General features: G+C 43.4%; 1 protein-coding gene and 1 long non-coding RNA gene across 2 annotated transcripts in view; one reads left to right on the top strand and one right to left on the bottom strand.

The window, feature by feature from the left end:
• Window positions 1-26410, top strand: part of LOC143782510 (uncharacterized) — an 87323-nt gene that overhangs the window by 24298 nt on the left and 36615 nt on the right. The gene's annotated exons all lie outside the window — the stretch shown is intronic.
• PARD6G (par-6 family cell polarity regulator gamma) overlaps window positions 22351-26410 on the bottom strand; it is a 137488-nt gene continuing 133428 nt past the window's right edge. Inside the window, exon 3 of the mRNA XM_077270008.1 lies at window positions 22351-24637. Within this exon, the coding sequence (XP_077126123.1) occupies window positions 23775-24637 (863 nt within the window). The 3' untranslated portion in view covers window positions 22351-23774. The remainder of the gene's footprint in view (window positions 24638-26410) is intronic.

Genomic DNA, 26410 nt, shown 5'->3' with positions numbered 1-26410 from the left:
TCTTTTTCTCCTTGGCCCAAGTAAGACACTTCTGTCGTTGTCTATTGGTCATGTGGCTTGAAATAAAGAATGTGACACTTGTAGCTCATGTCCTGGATACGTCTGTGTGTGGTGGCCCTTGAAGCAATGAATCCAGCAGCAGTCCACTCCTTGTGAATCTCGCCCAAATTTTTGAATGGCCTTTTTTTTAACAATCCTTTCAAGGCTGTGGTTATCCCAGTTGCTTGTGCACCTTTTTCTACCACTTTTTCCTTCCACTCAACTCTCCATTAATATGCTTGGATACAGCACTCTGCTAAAGAAGCGGGCTGTTCACAATGACCTTTTGTGGCTTACCCTCCTTGCGGAGTGTCAATGACTGCCTTCTAGACATCTGTCAAGTCAGCAGTCTTCCCCATGATTGTGGAGCCTACTGAATCAGACTAGAGGACCTTTTTAAACACTTAGGAAGCCTTTGCAGGTGTTTTTTGTTAATTCTAATTTACTGAGATAATGACTTTTGGGTTTTCATTGGCTGTAAACCATAATCAACATTAAGGGTATGTGCACACGTCAGGATTTCTTCAGGAATTTTTGCGGATTTCCCCGATAAAAACGCTATAATACCGCATAAAAAACGCATACATTATGCATCCTATCATTTAGAATGCATTCCGCATTTTTTGTGCACATGTTGCGTTTTTTTCCGCAAAAAAAAAACGCATTCCGGAAAAAGAAGCAACATGTTCATTATTTTTGCGGATTTTTTGCAGATTTCCCATTAAATTGGAGTGTCAGGGAAAAAAACGCAATCAATCTGCATAAAATCTGCAAGAAACACACACAAAAAACGCGTAAAAAACTAAAAAAAAAAACGCATGCGGATTTCTGGCAGAAATGTCCGGATTTTGTCAGGAAAATTTCTGCAAGAAATCCTGACGTGTGCACATACCCTAACAGAAATAAACACTTGAAATAGATCACTCAGTTTTTAACCCCTTAAGCCCTGAGGGTGGTTTGCACGTTAATGACTGGGCCAATTTTACAATTTTGACCACTGTCCCTTTATGAGGTTATAACTCTTGAATGCTTCAACGGATCCTGGTGATTCTGACATTGTTTTCTCGAGACATATTGTACTTCATGATAGTGGTAAAATTTCTTTGATATGACCTGCGTTTATTTGTGAAAAAAATGGAAATTTGGCGAAAATTTCGCAATTTTCCAACTTTGAATTTTGATGCCCTTAAATCACAGAGATATGTCACACAAAATACTTAATAAGTAACATTTCCCACATGTCTACTTTACATCAGCACAATATTGGAAAACAAATTTTTTTGTTAGGGAGTTATAAGGGTTAAAAGTTGACCAGCAATTTCTCATTTTACAACACCATTTTTTTGGGGGGACCACATCACATTTGAAGTCATTTTGAGGGGTCTATATGATAGAAAATAACCAAGTGTGACACCATTCTAAAAACTGCACCCCTCAAGGTGCTCAAAACCACATTCAAGAAGTTTATTAACCCTTCAGGTGTTTCACAGGAATTTTTGGAATGTTTAAATAAAAATGAACATTTAACTTTTTTTCACAAAAAATTTACCTCAGCTCCAATTTGTTTTATTTTACCAAGGGTAACAGAAGAAAATGGACCCCAAAAGTTGTTGTACAATTTGTCCTGAGTACCCCGATACCCCATATGTGGGGGTAATCCAGCAGAGCTCGGAAGGGAAGGAGCGCCATTTGACTTTTCAATGCAAATTTGGCTGGAATTGAGATGGGACGCCATGCTGCGTTTGGAGAGCCACTTATGGCCTAAACATTGAATTCCCCCACAAGTGACACCATTTTGGAAAGTAGACCCCCTAAGGAACTTATCTAGATGTGTGGTGAGCATTTTGACCCACCAAGTGCTTCACAGAAGTTTATAATGTAGAGCCGTAAAAATAAAAATATTTTTTCACAAAAATGAACTTTTTGCCCCCAATTTTTTATTTTCCCAAGGATACCAGAAGAAATTGTACCCCAAACGTTGTTGTGCAATTTGTCCTGAGTACGCTGATACCCCATATGTGGGGGTAAACCACTGTTTGGGTGCATGGCAGAGCTGGGAAGGGAAGGAGTGCCGTTTGACTTTTCAATGCAAAATTGGCTGAAATTGAGATGGGACGCCATGTTGCGTTGGGGAGCCCCTGATGTGCCTAAACATTGAAACCCCCCCACAAGTGACACCATTTTTGGAAAGTAGACCCCCTAAGGATCTTATCTAGATGCGTTGTGAGAGCTTTGAACCCCCAAGTGTTTCACAACAGTTTATAACGCAGAGCCGTGAAAATAAAAAATCATTTTTTTCCCCCAAAAATGGTTTTTTAGCCCCCCAAATTTTTATTTTCCCAAGGGTAACAAGAGAAATTGTACCGCAGAAGTTGCTGTCCAATTTGTCCTGAGTACGCTGATACCCCATATGTTGGGGTAAACCCCTGTTTGGGCACAGGGGAGAGCTCGGAAGGGAAGGAGCACTGTTTTACTTTTTCAACGCAGAATTGGCTGGAATTGAGATGGGACGCTATGTCGCGTTTGGAGAGCCCTGATGTGCCTAAACAGTGGAAACCCCCAATTCTAACTGAAACCCTAACCCAAACACACCCCTAATCCCAACCACACCCCTAACCCCACACCCCACACCTCTAACTCCAACACACCCCTAACCCTAATCCCAACCATAACCCTAACCACACCCCTAACCCTAACCACACCCCTAACCCTGACACACCCCTAACCCTAATCCCAACCGTAAGGGTATGTGCACACGTCCGGTTTTTGTCAGGAAAACTTCTGCAAGAAACCCTGACATTTCTGACAGAAATCCGCATGCGGTTTTTTCGCGTGTTTGACGCGTTTTTTGTGCTTTTTTTTTGCAGTTTTTCCCAATGCATAGAATTGCGGGAAAAAAAGCAGAAAATCCGCAAAATTAATGAACATGCTGCTTTTTTTTACCGCGATACGTTTTATTCGCGGAAAAAAAACGCATCATGTGCACAAAACATGCAGAATGCATTCTAAATGATAGGATGCATAATGTATGCGTTTTTAATGAGTTTCTATAGCGTTTTTATCGTGAAAAATTCGCAAAAAAACCTGAATGTGTGCACATAGCCTAAATGTAATCCTATCCCTAACGGGAAATAAATAAATTTTTTTTATTTTTCCCTAACTAAGGGGGTGATGAAGGGGGTGTGATTTACTTGTATAGCGGGTTTTTTTAGCAGATTTTTATGATTGGCAGCTGTCACACACTAAAAGACGCTTTTTATTGCAAAAAATATTTTTTGCGTTACCACAATTTGAGAGCTATAATTTTTCCATATTTTGGTCCACAGTCATGTGAGGTCTTGTTTTTTGCGGGACGAGTTGATGTTTTTATTGGTAACATTTTTGGGCACGTGACATTTTTTGATCGCTTTTTATTCCGATTTTTGTGAGGCAGTATGACCAAAAACCAGCTATTCATGAATTTCTTTTTTTTTTTTGGGGGGGGGGGGGGCATTTATACCGTTCCGCCTTTGGTAAAATGGATAAAGCAGTTTTATTCTTCGGGTCAGTACGATTATAGCGATACCTCACTTATATCATTTTTTTATGTTTTGGCGCTTTTATATGATAAAAACTATTTTATAGAAAAAATAATTATTTTTGCAAAGCTTTATTCCAAGGACTATAACTTTTTTATTTTTTCGCTGATGATGCTTTATGGCACCTCGTTTTTTGCGGGACAAGATGACGTTTTCAGCGGTACCATGGTTATTTATATCCGTTTATTTTGCGTGCTATTCCACTTTTTGTTCGGCGGTATGATAAAGCGTTGTTTTTTGCCTCTTTTTTTTACGGTGTTCACTGAAGGGGTGAACTAGTGGAACAGTTTTATAGGTCGGGTTGTTACGGACGCGGCGATACTAAATATGTGTACTTTGTTTTTTTTTAATTTAGATAAAGTAATGTATTTATGGGAACAATATATATATATATATATATATATATATATATATATATATATATATATTTTTTTTTTTTTTTTTTCTTTAATTAGGAATTTTTTATTCTTTTTTACACATCTAAACATTTTTTTTTTACTTTATAACATTGCCCCGGGGGGGTGTTGTGCATCATGTTATAAGATCAGATCGCTGATCTGACACTCTGCAATGCTATGTCAGATCAGCTATCTGACGTGCACCTCTCTGCAGGGCCCGGATGCAGCCCTGCGGTCATTTTGGATCCGGGGCCTGCAGGGAGGAGACACTCGGTACAAGGTGAGCACATAGCCTTGTACCGAGGGTCTCGGGGAAGCACGCAGGGAGCACCCTCCCTGCGCGATGCTTCCCTATGACCCCGGAACACTGCGATCATGTTTGATCGCAGTGTGCCGGAGGTTAATGTGCCGGGGCGGTCCACGATAGTCAGCTGACACCCGGCCGCGCTCCCCCCGTGAGCACGGCCTATCGCTATGACATACTATCCCATCCCTGGGAATTAAGTCCCAGGTCACCTTGACGGGATAGTACGTCATATGGGATTAAGGGGTTAATGACTCATATTACAGAGTTTCACTATATATTCACAGTTTTATATTGAAGAACTGAAATAAATTATCTTTTAGGTTATATTCTAATTTTGTGAGAAGCACTTGTAGGTGGTAAGTTTGGCTACTCGAAGGGAGCAACGTAACTATAAGTTCCCTGTATTCCTTTGCCAAAACTAACTAAATTACCCCCTTTATTTTTGGGGCTAATACCACGCTTCACTCCAAGTGATTCTCCTGTTATGTTAAAAGTTTCATTGTTCGAGGTAAATGTATAGCTAACATATCCATGGCCCCCTTATCACTGATCCAGTCACCATTCCGCTGTTAGGATTCCCTTTCTCATTTTCACACAATGGATCTGTTAACTCATTATTACCGATCTCCATGATTTAAAGCGATAACTTGGCACTCAACTTGATAAAGATGAAGATATTTTTAATGCAGTCCAAACAATGTAGTAAACAATAAATAAAATAAATTTGGACTGCGTTAAAAATATCTTCATCAAGTTGAGTGCCAAGTTTATTTTTTTACTTATTGTTTGGGAACTTACTTGGGCACCGACTACAGTAGTGCTTACGTTTTTTTTCTTCTTAAATTTCATGATTAAAAGTGGTCATGAAATTAGAGTTTTTACTCTTATTTGATTCCTGTGGCTCCCTATTATTGTAGAGATACTGGCCTTTTTATTTAGTGCAAATTTTTATGGTTTTTACCAATGTGGCTCGTCATTAGGCTGCTCTGTATAATTACCCTACGTGTAACAGTGCCTTGTAAAGACCATAAATGTGGCACTAAAGAAAAAGGTCCATCCAGATCTCTGGAACTGTATGGTTGAGGGGGGCAAGAAACCAGTTTTGGTCTGGTGACCGGTTATTTTACGTCAGAATTGTCCCGTGAAAGCGCTGATGAATTAGGCGCTATGTACTGAAATTACCTACGTTTGTGGAATTCCTCATGGGAGTCATGAATTGAGTACTTGTCCTTTCTTTCCACTTTTTCTTTCCTCCCTTCACCTCTGCAGGTAGAGAGCTAGCAAGGGGGATTGTAGATTGTGTAATATCCGGCACATATAATCCCAATCTTAAATACTTTATTATTCTATACAGGCTTGGTGGTAAGCTCTCGCTCTATGGAGTTACTTCTTGTATTTTTATTCCTTGTAGATCTGCATTTTTTTGTCTTGGCTTTTCGGATATTACTTGTATTGCTGTTGAATGATTACTGAATGACCTATCCATAAAGTATCACTTAAGGGATATGCAGGCTTTAGTGGTTAATTTTGTATTAATTTCATTTTGGGGTGCAGTGATTATGTTTTAAAGTAGTGCTTAATGGGTTAAAGGGAACCGGTCAGCTGTTTTGGCCGCTATAAGATATGGCCATCACCTTTCAGGGTTTATCTACAGTATTCTATAATAATCTATACGCCAAGGTGTTAGGATTTACTTTGGCGTTTTGCCTAATATTGGACTATTTGGTAGGTGGTCCTAATATTTGCTGCAGCAGGTCTACTCCATATATTGATTATGCAGCGCCCTTAATTTTTGTTTAATTCTTAGTATTCTATAATGCTGTAGATAAGCCCCCAATATGACCTTCAAGATCAGAAAAAGAAGTTATATTATACTCACCTGGGGGGGTGGTCCGGTCTGATGGGTGTTGCAAGTCCGGGTCCGGCGCCTCCCATCTTCTTGCGACGCTGCCCTCCTGTTTGATTCATAGCTCCCCGGCACTGGTGCTCCTGCGCAGGCGTACTTCTCTGCCCTGTTGAGGGCCACCATGGTCACCACCCATCTTGAAAAGTTTTTCCCCTCCCATATACTAATGTGCCACAATCAAGAAGATGATAATTCCAACCATTCCAATTTTATTTAGGTGTATCCATATAAATAGCGCACCCTGTAGAATGCTGTAGATAAGCCCTGAAAGGCAGTGGCTACATCTTATAGCGGCCAAAACAGCTGACAGGTTCCCTTTAACTGCCAGGACTATCAGTCGAAACTGATAAATACTAGTGACATACTTTTTTTCTTTTTACCCCCATAATTAGGGAGAGGGACAGAATAAAGCAGGTGGTGGGGAACCTCCGACTTGAGGACCATTTATAACCTGTGATGGCACTAGCTCCGGCCCTCAGGCAGCTTACCAGTGTGCTGCTCTGCTTGGGCAGCTGTCCCTTTAATTCTTGAGTGCATGCATGCAGCATTCCTTACTAAATGATGCCACAGCATACACCATGCTGGATTATGTCTTCACTTGGGCCAGTGCCAGGATGTTCTTTCTGGACGCTGGTCTCTCGCCGGTGATGTACTGCTGAGGGTTCTGCTGAAAGCTAAATGTGGCAACATGCAGGACGAGCCACCTACAGATCTCCATCTTCTAACTGTAAAGAAGACAGCATCCACCTTTAGCAAATATTTTACTTCTTGAAGAATTAAAATATAAAGTACGGACGTGATAGAGCTTTTACACAAACCCAAAAACATCTTAAAGCCACCATACACCTGTATAATGCTAAACAAAACCAAAGACAACAATGTGTGCATATACCCAAATGAAAATAAGTAAAAAAATAAGTGCATTAAATTAACATAGGGCATTTAGTAAACACTATAACTCTCTGCCACTGTTCACACTAGGAAGGTTTTAACATTAGAGTGTAGTTACTGTCCCAATTGGGTATACCTTGTCGCAGTGGGACAGCTTTATGCTTTTTTTTTAATCAAAAACAGTGTTTACTAAAAGCCCTATGTTAATTATTTAATGCACTTGCTTTTTTACTTATTTATTTTCATTAGGGTATATGCACACATTGCTTTTTCTTTGGTTTTGCCTGTGACCTTGCATTTACATCATGCATGTTTTCAAGTCATACTCTGGCTCAGTTTTTTTTTTTTTTTTCACCTGTATAATGCTGCAGACACGTATGAAACTTTTTGGAAGGAAATCACTGACATTTAACCATTTAGAAGGCATTATCAATCTCTAGCAGCATTATTTGACTGCTTTGAAACTGTATGGGCATACATTTGCCCTCTCGCAACAGTTGCAAAGTGATGGTTTTGTGCTGGCAAAGCTTTTTTTTTTTTTCATATTACAGTCTTTATTTAAAAGGAAATCTGTCACCATATTTGACCTATCTAAACTAGTATTTATGGACATAAAGGTTATAGACTGCTGAACAAAATCGTATCTGTATATCATATCAGATGCCTGGTGTTTGAGAAATAATCTTTTATCTATCTATCTATCTCTATATATATCTCTATATATATCTCTATATATATCTCTATATATATATATATATATATATATATATATATATATACACATACATACATATATATATATATATATATATATACACATACATACATATATATATATATGCATATACATATATACACACACACATATACATACTAGATGGTGGCCCGATTCTAATGCATCGGGTATTCAAGAGTATAGTAGTATATAGCACAGCCCAGTATATAACAGCCACGTAGTATATTGCCCAGCCACGAAGTATATTGCCCAGCCCACGTAGTATATAGCACATACGTAGTATATAACACAGCCCACGCAGTATATAACACAGGCCACGTAGTATATAGCAGAGACGTAGTATATAGCACCGCCCATGTAGTATATAACACAGCCCACATTGCTATATACTACATGGGCTGTGTTATATGCTATGTGGGCACCATATCCCCATTAAAAAAAAAGAATTAAAATAAAAAATAGTTACATACTCACCTTCCGGCGGCCCCTGGATCCAGCCCAGGCCTTTAGCGATGCTCATCACAACGCTCCGTTCCCAGTAATGCATTGCGGCAATAACACTTGATGATGTAGTGGTCTTGTTAGACCAGTACGTCATCTCCAATCATTGCCGCAATGGATTCTTGGGACCGGAGCGTCGCGAGGAGCGGGAAAGGCGCCGGAAGGTGAGAATATAATGATTTTTTACTTTTATATTATTTTTAACATTAGATCTTTTTACCATTGATGCTGCATAGGCAGCATCAATAGTAAAAAGTTGGTCACACAGAGTTAATAGCAGCGGCATGTTATGCCGCGGTGTAACTCAGTCCGTGCAACGGACTGCTAAACCGCTATGGGGGCACTGACTGGGGAGTAGGGAGGGGGCACTGACTGGAGGGGAGTAGGGAAGGGGAAATAGCGGCCGGACTATACACACACACACACAGTGCCTTGCGAAAGTTTTTGGCCCCCTGGAACTTTTCAACCTTTTACCACATATCATGCTTCAAACTGATACCAAATTTAAATTTTTGGTGAAGAATCAACAGCAAGTGGAACACAATTGTGAAGTTGAACGAAATTTATTGGCTATTTTAAATTTTTGTGGAAATTCAAAAACTGAAAATGGGAAGTGCAATATTATTCGACTCCTTTAACTTAATACTTTGTTGCGCCACCTTTTGCTGCGATTACAGCTGCAAGTCGCTTGGGGTTTGTCTCTATCATTGTACATCGAGAGACTGAAATTCTTGCCCATTCTTCCTTGGCAAACAGCTCGAGCTCAGTGAGGTTTGATGGAGATCATTTGTGAGCAGCAGTTTTCAGCTCTTTCCACTGATTTTCAATTGGATTGAGGTCTGGACTTTGACTTGGCCTTTCTATCACCTGGATACATTTATCTGTGAACCATTCCATTGTAGATTTTGCTTTATGCTTGGGATCATTGTCTTGTTGGAAGACAAATCTCCGTCCCAGTCTCAGGTCTTATGCAGACTCCAACAGGTTTTCTTCAAGAATGGTCCTGTATTTGGCTCCATCCATCTTCCCTGTCCCTGCTGAAGAAAAGTAGGCCCAAACCATGAAGTTGCCACCACGTTTGACAGTGGGGATGGTGTGTTCAGGGTGATGAGCTGTGTTGCCTTTACACCAAACATATCGTTTGGCATTGTTGCCAAAAAGTTCGATTTTGGTTTCATCTGACCAGAGCACCTTCTTCCACATGTTTGGTGTGTCTCCCAGGTGGCTTGTTGCAAACTTTAAACAACACTTTTTATGGATATCTTTGAGAAATGGCTTTCTTCTTGCCACCATAAAGGCCAGATTTGTGCAGTGTACAACTGATTGTTGTCCTATGGACAGACTGTCCCACCTCAGCTGTAGATCTCTGCGGTTCATCCAGAGTGATCATGGGACTCTTGGCTGCATCTCTGATCAGTCTTCTCCTTGTTTGAGATGAAAGTTTGAGAGACGGCCGGTTCTTGGTAGATTTGCAGTGGTATGATACTCCTTCCATTTCAATATGATCGCTTGCACAGTGCTCCTTGGGATGTTTAAAGTTTTGGAAATCATTTTGTATCTAAATCCGGCTTTAAACTTCTCCACAACAGTATCACAGACCTGCCTGTTGTGTTCCTTGGTCTTCATGATGCTCTCTGTGCTTCAACAGAACCCTGAGACTATCACAGAGCACGTGCATTTATACGGAGACTTAATTACACACAGGTGGATTATATTTATCACTAGATGGCAGCCCGATTCTAAAGAATCGGGAGTCTAGAATCCATATATACTTTATTTATTCAAATGTAAGAATAATACAATTAATAAATAATAGTAAGAAAGAACAAAAAATGGCTGCACTCACCAGCTCTTGACAATTCTTGACAGTACGGCACATTTCTGATTGGTCGCTCGCGGCAGGCGGCAACCAATCAGAAAAGTGCCGCGCACCACGAAGGCATATATCTTTGTCCACCCTGAGCGGGTGTAGGACGCTGGTGACGTCACTTATCTCCGGACATTATCTCCGGACAAAGCCACGGAAGTTGGCACAAATTGCCGGAAGTAGTATTCTAGGCAATTATATATTAGATTTTAATGTTATCAGTGTTTACCTTTGAACGTTTATATTGTATTGTCCTGTCACCAGCCATGTGTACGATTATCGGCCGAAAGCCTCTCTGGAACCAATAATCACCCCATGTAAAGGTATCTTTATAAGTTAAAGATTCAGAATACTATGACTTTTATCATATCCTGAACAGTCAAGTTTTTTATGAACCGTTAAGGTTTTCTGGTTGAAGTAAAAAAAAACTGTGAGTGTTTACAGTTTGAAACCATAAAATGTTGAAAAATTATGTCATTCTTGAGTCTATCACTCAATGGTGCTCATAAACGTGTCAAATTTGATCTATAATATACTTTAATATACGTTACTTTAATCTTTAATATACTTAAGAACAGGGCCCCAGACATCACACAGGGGGTCTGAAACACCGCACAGTGGTCCAAAATATCGCTGTGCTCTGCCTAGGGCCCCATATGCTGCCTGGGGCCCCTGTGCTCTGCCTGGGGCCCCTGTGCTCTGCCTGGGGCCACTGTGCTCTGCCTGGGGCCCCTGTGCTCTGCCTGGGGCCCCATATGCTGCCTGGGGCCCCTGTGCTCTGCCTGGGGCCCCATAGGCTGCCTGGGGCCCCTGTGCTCTACCTGGGACCACTGTGCTCTGCCTGGGGCCCCATATGCTGCCTGGGGCCCCTGTGCTCTGCCTGGGGCCCCATGTTCTGCCTGGGGCCACTGTGCTCTGCCTGGGGCCCCATAGGCTGCCTGGGGCCCCTGTGCTCTGCCTGGGACCACTGTGCTCTGCCTGGGGCCCCATATGCTGCCTGGGGCCCCTGTGCTCTGCCTGGGGCCCCATATGCTGCCTGGGGCCCCGTGCTCTGCCTGGGGCCCCATGTTCTGCCTGGGGCCACTGTGCTCTGCCTGGGGCCCCATGTTCTGCCTGGGGCCACTGTGCTCTGCCTGGGGCCCCATAAGCTGCCTGGGACCACTGTGCTCTGCCTGGGGCCTTATATGCTGCCTGGGGCCCCTGTGCTCTGCCTGGGGCCCCATATGCTGCCTGGGGCCACTGTGCTCTGCCTGGGGCCCCATAGGCTGCCTGGGGCCCCTGTGCTCTACCTGGGACCACTGTGCTCTGCCTGGGGCCCCATATGCTGCCTGGGGCCCCTGTGCTCTGCCTGGGGCCCCATGTTCTGCCTGGGGCCACTGTGCTCTGCCTGGTGCCCCATAGGCTGCCTGGGGCCCCTGTGCTCTGCCTGGGACCACTGTGCTCTGCCTGGGGCCCCATATGCTGCCTGGGGCCCCTGTGCTCTGCCTGGGGCCCCATATGCTGCCTGGGGCCCCTGTGCTCTGCCTGGGGCCCCATATGCTGCCTGGGGCCCCGTGCTCTGCCTGGGGCCCCATGTTCTGCCTGGGGCCACTGTGCTCTGCCTGGGGCCCCATGTTCTGCCTGGGGCCACTGTGCTCTGCCTGGGGCCCCATAAGCTGCCTGGGACCACTGTGCTCTGCCTGGGGCCCCATATGCTGCCTGGGGCCCCTGTGCTCTGCCTGGGGCCCCATATGCTGCCTGGGGCCACTGTGCTCTGCCTGGGGCCCCATATGCTGCCTGGGGCCCCTGTGCTCTGCCTGGGGCCCCATATGCTGCCTGGGGCCCCTGTGCTCTGCCTGGGGCCCCATGTTCTGCCTGGGGCCCCTGTGCTCTGCCTGGGGCCACTGTGCTCTGCCTGGGGCCCCATATGCTGCCTGGGGCCCCTGTGCTCTGCCTGGGGCCCCTGTGCTCTGCCTGGGGCCCCATATGCTGCCTGGGGCCCCTGTGCTCTGCCTGGGGCCCCATGTTCTGCCTGGGGCCCCTGTGCTCTGCCTGGGGCCCCATATGCTGCCTTGGGCCCCTGTGCTCTGCCTGGGGCCCCCATATGCTGCCTGGGGCCCCTGTGCTCTGCCTGGGTGTAGGACACTGGTGACGTCACTTATCTCCGGACATTAGCTCCGGACATTAGCTCCGGACATTAGCTCCGGACATTAGCTCCGGACATAGCCACGGAAGTTGGCACAAATTGCAGGAAGTAGTATTCTAGGCAATTATATATTAGATGGGCATTTCCTGAAGGAAATACATGGTGCTTGAACAGCGCTACCAGCTTTACAGCAGCACTTTTCACACACGGGACTGGGGCGCGCGCTTACTTTTGCACCCGGGGGCGCACTTACTTTTGCACCCGGGGGCGCACTTACTTTTGCACCCGGGGGCGCACTTACTTTTGGTGGGCGGGGCTCCGATTTGGTTGGTGGGGCCCCTCGTCCTCCGATTTGGTGGGCGGGGCTCCTCGGCCTCCGATTTGGTGGGCGGGGCCCCTCGGCCTCCGATGTGGTGGGCGGGGCCCCTCGGCCTCCGCTTTGGTGGGTGGGGCCGGGCCCCTCGGCCTCCGCTTTGGTGGGCGGGGCCGCTCGGCCTCCGCTTTGGTGGGCGGGGCCGCTCGGCCTTCAATTTGGTGGGCGGGGCCCCTCGGCCTCCGATTTGGTGTGTGCTCTGCCTGGGGCCACTGTGCTCTGCCTGGGGCCCCATATGCTACCTGGGGCCCCTGTGCTCAGCCTGGGGCCCCATGTTCTGCCTGGGGCCCCGTGTTCTGCCTGGGGCCCCTGTGTTCTGCCTGGGGCCCCTGTGTTCTGCCTGGGGCCCCTGTGTTCTGCCTGGGGCCCCTGTGCTCTGCCTGGGGCCCCTGTGCTCTGCCTGGGGCCCCTGTGCTCTGCCTGGGGCCCCTGTGCTCTGCCTGGGGCCCCTGTGCTCTGCCTGGGGCCCCTGTGCTCTGCCTGGGTGTAGGACACTGGTGACGTCACTTATCTCCGGACATTAGCTACGGACATTAGCTACGGACAAAGCCACGGAAGTTGGCACAAATTGCAGGAAGTAGTATTCTAGGCAATTATATATTAGATCATTAGGCATTTAGGACAACTTTGGATCATTCAGAGATCCTCAATGAACTTCTGGAGTGAGTTTGCCACACTGAAAGTAAAGGGGCCGAATAATATTGCATGCCCCACTTTTCAGATTTTGAATATGCACAAAAATGTAAAAATAACCAATAAATTTCGTTCAACTTCACAATTGTGTTTCACTTGTTGATTCTTCACCAAAAATTTACATTTGGTACCTTTATGTTTGAAGCATGATATGTGGGAAAAGGCAGAGGTGTTTCTAGCCTTTCCTGCACCCGGGGCAAAGGATCAGTTTGGCGCCCCCCCCCCCCCCAAAACCTCCCCATTTGAACCTTAACTCTGTTGAAACTGTATGACCAAGCCAAGGTACATTCCTGAATCCCCATTATGATAAAATAGATACCAATAAAAGTAAAATTAATTGAGACAACAGAAGGTTAAGTGTTTTTGAAGATCCATATTGAATCAGGAGCCCCATATAATCCTGCATAAAGGTTAATAATGGCCCCATAAGATCCTCCATAGACACAGTTGCCCAATATAGTGCTCCACAAACGTTGATTATGGCCCCATAAGATGCTCCATAAATATATTTGCCCCATATAGTGCTGCAGAAACATTGATTATGCCCCATAAGATACTCCATAAATATATTTGCCCTATATAGTGCTGCAGAAACGTTGATTATGCCCCATAAATATATTATTTGCCCCATATAGTGCTGCAGAAACGTTGATTATGCCCCATAAGATGCTCCATACAGACACTTGCCCCATTTGCTATTGCTGCGATTAAAAAAAATAAATAAATAACATACTCCCCTCTCCATCGCTCAGGCCCCCGGCACTTTCAATATTCACCTGCTCCTCATTCCGGCACCGCTCCATCTTCAGCACTGACGTTCAGGCAGAGGGCACGCACTAACCACGTCACCGAGCCCTCTGCATCACTGCTGAAGACGGAGCGATGCCGGAATGAGGAGCAGGTGTATATCGCGCAGCGCTCCCCTCCCCATTATACTCACCTGCTCCTGGCGCGGTGCAGTCCCTGCTTCCCCGGGGCAGTCCTGCAGCTTCTCCCTGTACTGAGAGGTCACCGTTACCGCTCATTACAGTAATGAATATGTGGCTCCACCCCTATGGGAGGTGGAGCCGCATATTCATTACTGTAATGAGCGGTACCATGTGACCGCTCAGTACAGGAAGAAGCTGGGGCGCCGGGGAACCAGAGACCTGCAGGGACCGCGCCGGCAGGAGTAGGTGATTATCCCAGTGTGGGGGCGGCAGAATGCCGCAGATGAAGAGCCTCCTTGGACCGCCGCATCATCAGGCGGCCCGCTGGCGCCCCCCTGTTGGCTGCGCCCGGGACACATGCCCCGGCTGCCCCCTGGATAAGCCACTGGGAAAAGGATGAAAAGTTCCAGGGGGCCGAATACTTTCGCAATGCACTGTACATACACCCCCCTATTCTGTGTATATATATATATTCTAACCTATTCTATACTGTACGTGGCCATTTGCTGGCTTTTAATCTAATATATATTTATGAATATTTTGTTTTAAAATGATGTGTAAATGACAAAGAATTTCTCTATGTAAATGCTCATGTTAAAATCGTGTTGCTGTCTGATAGCAATCGCACTGCATTCGGATGTAAATCGGGTGCTAGGTGTGAAGAATTCGATTGTACTCGCACAAAAAAAACGCATGACACTCGCATTGCACTCGTCCGACTCTCCTGCATCAAAATCGGACCGATTTTTAAATCGCTAGTGTGTCTCCAGCCTAAGACTGAAGTCTGAATTTCTGGGTAGATGTGAATACCGCTCTTTAATGCCTGAATTTATGGGCAGGTAGGAAAAACCACCACATGCTGGAGGGCGGACTGCTTGGTCAGAGAGCTGATATACCAATGACAAGACTGACTGGCACTTCCAAGCTAATGTGAACAGGTGCATACTAGGAGCAGCTATCTCCATATACAAAAAAGTTGCACTCTAGTGCTAAATCATGTCAATATGAAATATGATTAGCAATACTGCTTCTGGATAATGGGAAAAAAAACAGACGATTAGCATCTATTTCACACTAGCTTGGAAGAGCCAGTCAGTCTTTTGTCATTTTCCATGAAGGGGCAGTCACCAGTGTGAAACAAGTACCGGTAACTAACCCAACAGGAGAAATGAAATTTGTCTTCTTGCAATCACATTTTTTTTGCAGCTGTCTGAGCTCTGCAGTATTGTAACAATATTACGACCTTGCCTGCCTCAGATGGAAGCAGAGAGGAACCTTAGGCCTACCAGAGGATTTGATTCTGATGGCCCACCTCTCTCCCCCACTCAAGAGTCCCATAGCTGCTGCAAGGTTTGCACTATGAACTCTCCTGAAGAAGCAGCTAGGGCCCACTGGAGAATTCTCTGGGTCTCTGGTGGGCCAGTCCAACACTGCCTGCAGATGTGTCAGGTAGGCCAGGGTCACCCTAGCGATGAATACGGACGAGTGCTGTGTGATAAAACATCGCATAGCACTCGGACCAGTATTCATTTATGGGGCAGGTCACATCAGCGTTTTTTGTTCTCAGCCGTTTTCAACGTGCGAGTGAAATCGCAGCATGCTGGGATTCTCATCGACACTCGGCCGAGTCTCGCCTCACTCGCACCCATATAAGCCTATGGGTGCGAGTGAGACAACGCACATCACACGGATATCATCCGAGTAATGTGTGATATATGTTGACCCCGGCAATGGAGGAGATGGTGACATTCATTTCTTCCCCTCCTCCACAGCTGTGGAGCACAGACGCATGACACTCGGCTCCCACTCGCAGCAGTGCACGAGCCGAGGGTCATTGGCATATCGCATCCGATGCCATACGCTAGTTTGACCCCGGCCGTATAATCACACACAGCTCAGCAGTGATATCAGGAGAGCAGAGCGCGGCCATTACACATCCCACAGGGAACTCCCCTTCATGTATAATCATCTCTGGAGACCGTTATCTTCCAGGCACCATCCTCCCCAGAACCTGGAAGAGGTCATTTATATAAAGTGATCAAAGATGATTTATCCACAAGACATCTGATATGGGACACACCGGTAGGACTTTTTAGCATACTATAACCTGTATTCCCGTAATAGTGTAGAAAGATCAAATGTGGTGACAGATTCCTTTTAAAAAGAAAAAAATGTTAATCTTACAATTTTCAGACTGGCCAATTGTGATTTCTTAAACTCTTACGTACTGTTCTTTCAGGAAAAGTTTTCAAAAAGGGGTCCTTATGGCTCTTGAAGAAAGGGCGGGATAACTTATTTTTTCTGCCAATAAATGCGATTCTCCAGGTAAGTACAATGACAGGAATAGCAAAGCTTAAAAAAAATAAAATAAATAAACATTTTTTGCTTGTGTGATCCTGTTTTCATTCTTGGTTGATTGAGCTTTGGGAGGTCTTTCTTGTGGCCCGATCTGACGTTTTTATGTATACCACTTTGGAGTAAATACGAAGCTTGCATTGCCTCTTATTGCATTTTTTTGGGTGAAGATGCAGCAACAGAAAAATTCTAGCATTTCATTTGTTTCTTTTTATGGTGTTTACCAATCAGGTTAACTTAAAATCTGATAAATCAGATTTATAGATGCAGTAATGCCACATTTAAGAATGACTTTGAAAAAAAAAGGGGGGGGGGGGGGGGGGGAGACAGGCTGGCATTCATAGGAGTACCGTCGCGGCAGGCATGGCAGTCTTCAGCAGACCCCTGGCTCCCATAGACTCATCAGCAATTCACAGGGTGTTGAGGGAACGTGGGGGATGGGCTGCACTCCTCAACAATCCTCTGCTGCACTCAATGCTGTTAGCCGCAGAGGATTGTTGAATAACAGCCATCAATTGTCAGGAATGGGGCTAGCTCGGCTCCATACACTCGCTCTTGACGAGTGCCGTACATGTATAGTGCTTGTTGCCAAGAGATAAATGAATTCAGTACAATAAATCCCATGTATAAAGGCACCTTCTTGATTTTTTTTTCCCACCAGCGCTTCCCCCACATTCTGTACCTTTAGATACAGTGTACTTCCATGCTGAACGGTGAGTCGTAGAATAATCATCTGTAACAGTGATAGAATGTTGACCCTCCTCATCCCCACTGTGGAGAAATTCAATAATATAGTACATACAGTTAGTTCTGGTGGTTCTCCCCCTCCTTAAAAGAAACAGCCTTGTCATTCCCAAAAAGTCATGGTGGCCTAAATGAATAGGAATTCATGAATTTTCATATAGAAAAAGGACCATCCTAAATATTAGCTGAATTACACACATTGCAAGACTAGCGACAGAATGAATTAAAAACAAATCCTGGAGGGCTACTCCAAGACACCAGGCAGATTAAGAATAATCATAATATCCGGAATATTGAGCAAGTAACTTTAGGGAAGTATGCTTAATACCAACTAGAACCACACACAGAAAACTAATTTTAATATCCGGATGAAATATAATTATATAAGGTATAAGATCTATTTCATGAATTCAGTGAAATGAGATCCACTTTCAGACTAGCACAACTATGATAATACTAATAGTCCATCACAAAATAAATTGCCCAAAAGGACACTCAACATAGGATTAATCAAAAATATCCATATGGGTGCAATTACCCAGGATAATGAGTGATATAGGCCAAAACAATTATATTAAAATTTTATCTTTATTAGAAGAATTATGTATAACAAATATATTTGTTAAACAGGGCTAAAAAGACCTCCTTAGAGAGGGAAATGGATGCAGACACAAATAGTACATATGCAAAAAATATATTGTATAGTATAAATGCACTAATTAATGGTGGCAAGGCTATAATGTTAACGAATGATGTACATAAGAATACTGCTGTGATAATACCACTTATATCAAGACAAGAATATCGTCTGCAATATGTATAGGGGTCCAGCAGGATACTAATATATGCACAAATTATGCACAAATATATTGGCAACAGTAGATGGCACACCAAATGTGCGGATAATAATTAATAAATACAAACGGTACCGCACAGTAAGGCAATCCTAAAAAGGGGGAAGCTGAACCTATTCAAGGGGACCAAAAAAACGCTATATATATATATATATATATATATATATATATATATATATATATATATATATATATATATATACACCCCAATGGGCCACATGCACTAAACAGCGGTGTCCCATGAATAGAGTACTAACCAAGGATAAGTCAGCAACCCTGTTGTTGCCTAGAAGTGGAACGTGCTGTCTGTAAAAAGCGCTTCCACTTACCACCAAAAGGTATGTGTCTGGCGTCCTCCCTCCCGCCCAACGGGCACCGTTTCGCTGATCGCTTCTTCCGGGGGCGTGTACGGTGAGGGGTATCGATGCGGTATAAGAAGGCCGTGCTGGGATGTGATAGGACGTGTCTCCAGTGTTGATGGCGCATGCGTCGGGACTACGTTCTCCTAATAAAGTGACTTCAGGGAACTGCCAGTTGGAACGCAGTGGAGCGCACCGCGATCACTATATAGGCACACCCGGAAGTCATAGGGAATCTGACCCCACGCATGCGCACCTGGAAACAGGAGGAGAATATCTTTACGTTTAACAACCAGACATATCTACAATTACAAGGTACGGCAATGGGGGCTGCTTGTGCCCCCTCATATGCCAACTTGTTTATGGGGGCCTGGGAAAGGGACATTTTCTTGGACGGCTCCATCCCTGAAATGGATCAGGTTCAGGGATGGATGCGTTATATCGATGATATATGGTTTTTGTGGGAGGGGACAGTAGATGAGCTCCATAGTCTCATGAACAAATTGAATGATAACTCCATGAATATTCATTTAACTTATAAGCATGGGAGGAATCTAGATTTCTTAGACTTACAAATTGGGGTTCTTGATGACGGTACCCTAACAACAGATCTTTTCAGGAAACCCACGTCTACCAATTCCTTGCTGCATTATTCATCAGCCCACCCGCCTTCTACTATCAAAAGTATCCCTATTGGCCAATTTCTTCGGGCCCGAAGAATATGTTCACAGGAAGAAGCCTTTGACAAGCAGGCTGTTGACTTAGCATTGAGATTCTCCAATAGAGGATACAGTAAAAAATCAATTAGGCGAGGTTACAATAGGGCTATCAATACAACACGTTCCAATTTGATACATCCTCCCATTAAGAAACACTATATGGAAGGGGGAGAGCCAGTGCGATTTATTTCTAATTATAATAATCAGTGGGAAGAACTCAGAGGTATTCTAAAGAAACATTGGGGCATACTTAAATCGGATCCGGTCTTACGATCAGCGAAACGGTGCCCGTTGGGCGGGAGGGAGGACGCCAGACACATACCTTTTGGTGGTAAGTGGAAGCGCTTTTTACAGACAGCACGTTCCACTTCTAGGCAACAACAGGGTTGCTGACTTATCCTTGGTTAGTACTCTATTCATGGGACACCGCTGTTTAGTGCATGTGGCCCATTGGGGTGTATATATATATATATATATATATATATATATATAGCGTTTTTTTGGTCCCCTTGAATAGGTTCAGCTTCCCCCTTTTTAGGATTGCCTTACTGTGCGGTACCGTTTGTATTTATTAATTATTATCCGCACATTTGGTGTGTCATCTACTGTTGCCAATATATTTGTGCATAATTTGTGCATATATTTGTACATACAGTTAGGTCCATATATATTTGGACAGAGACGATATTTTTCTAATTTTGGTTATAGACATTACCACAATGAATTTTAAGCAAAACAATTCAGATGCAGTTGAAGTTCAGACTTTCAGCTTTCATTTGAGGGTATCCACATTAAAATTGGATGAAGGGTTTAGGAGTTTCAGCTCCTTAACAAGTGCCACCCTGTTTTTAAAGGGACCAAAAGTAATTGGACAATTGACTCCAAGGCTATTTCATGGACAGGTGTGGGCAGTCCCTTCGTTATGTCATTCTAAATTAAGCAGATAAAAGGCCTGGAGTTGATTTGAGGTGTGGTGCTTGCATTTGGAAGGTTTTGCTGTGAAGTAAACATGCGGTCAAAGGAGCTCTCCATGCAGGTGAAGCAAACCATCCTTAAGCTGCGAAAACAGAAAAAAAAACATCCGAGAAATTGCTACAATATTAGGAGTGGCAAAATCAACAGTTTGGTACATCCTGAGAAAGAAAGAAAGCACTGGTGAACTCATCAATGCAAAAAGACCTGAGCGCCCACGTAAGACAACAGCGGTGGATGATCTCAGAATAATCTCCATGGTGAAGAGAAACCTCTTCACAACAGCCAACCAAGTGAACAGCACTCTCCAGGAGGTCGGCGTATCAATATCCAAATCTACCATAAAGAGAAGACTGCATGAAAGTAAATACAGAGGGTTCACTGCCCGGTGCAAGCCACTCATAAGCATCAAGAATAAAAAGGATAGACTGGACTTTGCTAAAAAAAACAACTAAAAAAGCCAGCACAGTTCTGGAAGAACATTCTTTGGACAGATGAAACCAAGATCAACCTCTACCAGAATGATGGAAAGAGAAAAGTATGGCGAAGGCTTGGTGCAGCTCATGATCCAAAGCATACCACATCATCTGTAAAACACGGCGGAGTCAGTGTGATGGCTTGGGCATGCATGGCTGCCAGTGGCACTGGGTCACTAGTGTTTATTGATGATGTGACACAGGACAGAAGCAGCCGAATGAATTCTGAGGTATTCAGAGCCATACTGTGTGCTCAGAGCCAGCCAAATGCAGCCAAACTGATTGGTCGTCGTTTCATACTACAGATGGACAATGACCCAGAACATAAAGCCAAAGCAACCCAGGAGTTTATTAAAGCAAAGAAGTGGAATATTCCTGAATGGCCAAGTCAGTCACCTGATCTCAACCCAATTGAGCATGCATTTCACTTGTTAAAGACTAAACTTCAGACAGAAAGGCCCACAAACAAACAGCAACTGAAAACCACTGCAGTGAAGGCCTGGCAGAGCATCAAAAAGGAGGAAACACAGCGTCTGGTGATGTCCATGAGTTCAAGACTTCAGGCAGTCATTGCCAACAAAGGGTTTTCAACCAAGTACTAGAAATGAACATTTTATTTAAAATTATTTAATCTGTCCAATTACTTTTGGTCCCTTTAAAAACAGGGTGGCACATGTTAAGGAGTTGAAACTCCTAAACCCTTCATCCAATTTTAATGTGGATACCCCCAAATGAAAGCTGAAAGTCTGACCTTCAACTGCATCGGAATAGTTTTGTTTAAAATTCATTGTGGTAATGTCTATAACCAAAATTAGAAAAATGTTGTCTGTGTCCAAATATATATGGACCTAACTGTATATTAGTATCCTGCTGGACCCCTATACATATTGCAGACGATATTCTTGTCTTGATATAAATGGTATTATCACAGCAGTATTCTTATGTACATCATTCGTTAACATTATAGCCTTGCCACCATTAATTAGTGCATTTATACTATACAATATATTTTTTGCATATGTACTATTTGTGTCTGCATCCATTTCCCTCTCTAAGGTGGTCTTTTTAGCCCTGTTTAACAAATATATTTGTTATACATAATTCTTCTAATAAAGATAAAATTTTAATATAATTGTTTTGGCCTATATCACTCATTATCCTGGGTAATTGCACCCATATGGATATTTTTGATTAGCACAACTATGACCAGATTATGAATGCAAGTCCCTAGGCTGACCCCACTCTATAGTGGTGGGACCTATGAAGCCATCAGTTCTGGTCCCGTCTAGCATTCGTAATAATCTGAACCTGGCCCATATAGGTATTCTCGCCAGCACAGCGCTTGGTAAGTAGTTACAAGAGCTTATAGATCCTAAGCTAGAAGAGGGAGACATTTCTAATTATAAACTGTGCAATTGGTTTTTCTTTGTTGTTTTTTTTAAGAAACCCAACAATTCTGTAATTAACATTTATTTTAAACAGACACCACATGTAGATTTATATACATATAAACACAAATCATGCCTGATAAAAGTTAGCGTTCTGACTTTATTTTACATCTTTTAAAATACAAATGTATAAAAACACTGGTTGCTATCCATTTATACATTTACATTTGAGGCCTTAAATTAAAAGAAAAACAAAAACAAAACAAACCGGAATGTATTGTATATGACTAGTCCTTGTTTTCTACCCACAGATTTATTTATTTTAAAGGCAAATTCTCTGGGTTATGGTAATGACAGTAAAAAATAAAATGAAACTTTTTTGATATTTAGTGGTAAATTAAACCTAACAAGAAGAAAACAAAAAACATTAAAAAGATGACGTTACCATTGCGGATTGTTTACTATAAAGTGAATCGCACACATTGTTTTTTTTCTCTCCGTTCTAATGAAAAATTTGAGAAATCATTTTACTAAAACTGTAACATTGTTGAATAGTGTAATTTCTAGGAATCTTTGAATTCAGTCTCTGTTTCAAAAACACATATTTTGGCCTTTTCCCGAATCTTACAGTGTAACAAATATGGCATTTATATTTACTGTATATGAAAACACATTGTAAAATAGTGGAAGCACAAGAGTCGATCCATCATTTCAGGAATAGTGTTAACAAGATAAGATCTGATGTGGGCAGCACAACATGATTCACAAACCACAATATTTCACAGAAAGAAAAAAAAAAAAAAAAGGCATGAACACATGTGGTGCATGGAGCTCGAACATGATTTTTTTTTCTAAGAGTTACCACAGTTGACCAGCAAGTGGAGCCGTTGAGCCAAGGAACAAGGATGCAGTTTGCACTTCTGCCTAATTGAAGACTTCCTAGACCAGGGATCTGAAATCTTTGGCACGCTGTGAAACTTAGTATCCCAACATGCCCCGACAGCTGTCTTACCACATGTGGATGTCAGGTAATGCTGGGAGTTGTAGTTTCTCGAACAGCTGGAGTGCTAATTTCTGTCCCAAGAGTGGAAAAAAATGTAAGAAACCTGGATCTGGAAGGAAACCTACATTTTATATGTTCTGTAACCCAAGCATTTTAGGAAAGTTACAGACCACCACATGATGAACGTACCACAGAAATACTGAGTGGCTTCAGACTGTTAAAACCTGATTCTACTTACTGTTTGACAATACAAAGCTCTGCAGTTATTAACCATAGAATGAGCTGTCTGCTACTTGTGAAGATTCACTATGAAAAGAGAAGCTTTGGTAATGTGCCCCGTGAAGAAGTGGAAGCTGGCAGAATTTGGCTTCACGCAGGCACAAAACAGCATCCAAGCAAATCACTTTCCATTATTAGCATGAAACTCAAAGACACCTAGGAAGCAATGTACCATCAAACTGCTCCACATCAGTCACAGGCAAAGTCAGCTCCAGACAGTTCTCCATTAAGACGTGTACCCTGCTGCCAATGATCACATGACAGACTGATACCAGTCATTGTTTATAGTGTAATGACCGTGCCATCCTCCTCGACACCACCCTTAGGTATCACCAAGCTATTCCTCGGGTCAGACTTTAGACTGCTCAGAATTTTGTGGATGCTTCCATTACTCTCCCGGCCGGAATGGTTAAGAGCCAAGTCTCTTTCTAGTCGGTGGCTAAGGCTGCTGCCATTGATTCGAGAAAGGCTGCCGGAAGGTAGGCTGTGAGATTTGGGAATGTTGCGTGGCTCAAGGCTACCTTCAATGACTATGTCAGCATCATCGTCACTCTCCATGTCATCAGGGTTAAAATTCTGTAATAGGTGAGCAGATGGCAAGCTGTGGTGGCTAGCTGTGCTGTCTGTCGATTGCCCAGAGCTGCCAGACATCCGGCTACTCCGGATTACATTGTTTCTTTGGTTTGCAGGTTTAACAGTAATAATTAGATTGTGACTGTTGGCAATCATCATATCTGTCACCTGGTCAAGAGTTTTTCCAGCTACCTCAATGCCATTGACTTCTAGAACCTCATCATTCACAGCTAGCAGCCCGGTGCTCTCCGCCAATCCACCTGGAACCATTCTAGAAATGAATATCCCTGGGACTTTCTCCAAGCCATGAGGGGTAACACGGACACTAGTTCCGTCACGAATATAGAATCCCAGAGGTTTCTCACATCCATGCCTGTACAATCTCACACGTCTATGTGTCTCAGGGAGTATGTCCACATCAATGATGGAGGAGACTGGTCTAAAGTCATGAGGCATGCTAATGTTGATATGTGGTTTCTTATGGCGAAGGCTGTCATTCCGTAATGCCACCAATGCATTTTTCTTCTTTCTGTTCAATGTTGCAGACCCGAAGGTGTTGTAGTCAACTTCTTCTACAAGAGAGGAGAAAAAATAGAATGAATACATATTTGTAATACAGAATACTAATTAGGTCTTACTGTTATTGGTGTCAAGATAGAATAGAATTAGGGGGTGATTCCAAATACATGAAGGGATATGGAAAAGTTTGGGCACCCCTGGTCAAAATGACTTATTGTGAACAGTTGAACGGGTAGACCGGTGAAAACCGCAAGTCTGCAGTCCCTCTGCAGACGTATGAATCCCCCCCAGCGCATGGAAGATATTCAGACCCAGGAAAGGAAGATATGTATGCGTTATACAAACCAAGGCCAGTGGGCGCGGCCTCGCTCCATACACTTGTACATCCGGGTCACCAGGCACTAGCAAGTTAGTTAGATCATGCATTGCGCATGATCTAACTAACTTGTATCTATAGGGCTGACAGGCTATAAAGGTATGCTTCTGTATTGATATACCTTATAACCGCGATCAGACTGCAGAAAGTGAACTAAGTAAACAAGCAAAAAAACAAAAACAAACAAAATAAAAAAAAAATATTGTACACATAAATATGAAAAAAAACCCAAAAACAATAAAAGTACACACTTGGTATTGCCGCATCTGGAACGACCTGAGCTATAAAACTGTCCCACTAGTTAATCCCTTTAGTGAACACCGTAAAAAAATAAAGTGATGCAAAAACAATTTTGCAAAATGTTTTTACTGTATAAAAGCGCAAAAAAACAATATAAATGTGGTGTTGCCGTTAAACGTACAGACCCTAAGAATAAAAAGATGCCTTATAAATTTTACTATTAAAAAAAAATGTATCATTTATCCTGCGCTCTAAACTGAGCACGTACACTGGGATTTCTGTGTAAATCTCTGAAATATGTGATTCAGATGGAACCCCCGGGGGAACATTACCGATAATGAAGCAGATGGAGGCACTGTGGATGCCGTCTGAACTGCGATCTGGCGGTGTCAGTCTTTTTAGGCGTGCATAAAAGTGCCGTCGGCCACATTTTTGTGCACCTCTGGGGAAAAAAAGGACATCGCTGAACAGAGGCCAGACTGTCCATAGTAACTCTGCTGCCTCATTATAGTAAATATATCCCTCAGCAATTTCATCTTAATTACGTCACTCGGATTTAAAGGGAAACCCCAATGCAAGTGCTCAGCGTAGAGCGCCAGATAAATGTGATCCCAAATGTTATGCAAAATGTTCCCAATAAAAGCTTCACCTCTGGTGTCAATATGATCACTGCACCCCTAGGTGAATTCATTCAGAGGTGTAGTTTGTAAAATGGGGTCTCTTATGAGGGTGGCGGGGTTCTGCTGTGCTGTTCTCACACCTCAGGGGCTCTGCCCATGTGACATGGCGTGCTCAAACCAGTCCAGCACTATGTGAACTCCAATATGGAGCTTCTTCCGTTCGGAGCTGAGCACGGTGCCTCGAAAGCAGTTTTCGACCACATAAGGGATATTGGTGTAATCAGGAAAAAACTGCACAAATCTTGGGGTTTATTTTCTCCTGCCATCCTTGTAAAAATTAAAAAATTGTGCATAAAATAACGTTTTTATGTGGAAAATGTGATTTTTTATTTATTTTTCGCCGCTCAATGTTATATACTTCTGTAAAGCACCTGAGCTTAGGTGCTCAGAACATATCTAGATCAGTTCCCTGAGGGGTCTAGTTTCCAAAATGGTGTCACTTGTGGAGGGTTTCCACTGTTTAGGCTCATCAGGGGCTCTCCAAACATGACATGGCATCTGCTAATTATTCAAGCATATTTTTCATTCAA

This window comes from Ranitomeya variabilis, chromosome 6 (genome assembly GCF_051348905.1).
Source record: "Ranitomeya variabilis isolate aRanVar5 chromosome 6, aRanVar5.hap1, whole genome shotgun sequence".
Taxonomy (NCBI): Eukaryota; Metazoa; Chordata; class Amphibia; order Anura; family Dendrobatidae; genus Ranitomeya; species Ranitomeya variabilis.
The sequence above is the reverse complement of the archived record's forward strand: the minus strand, read 5'-3'. Positions and strand labels throughout refer to the sequence as shown.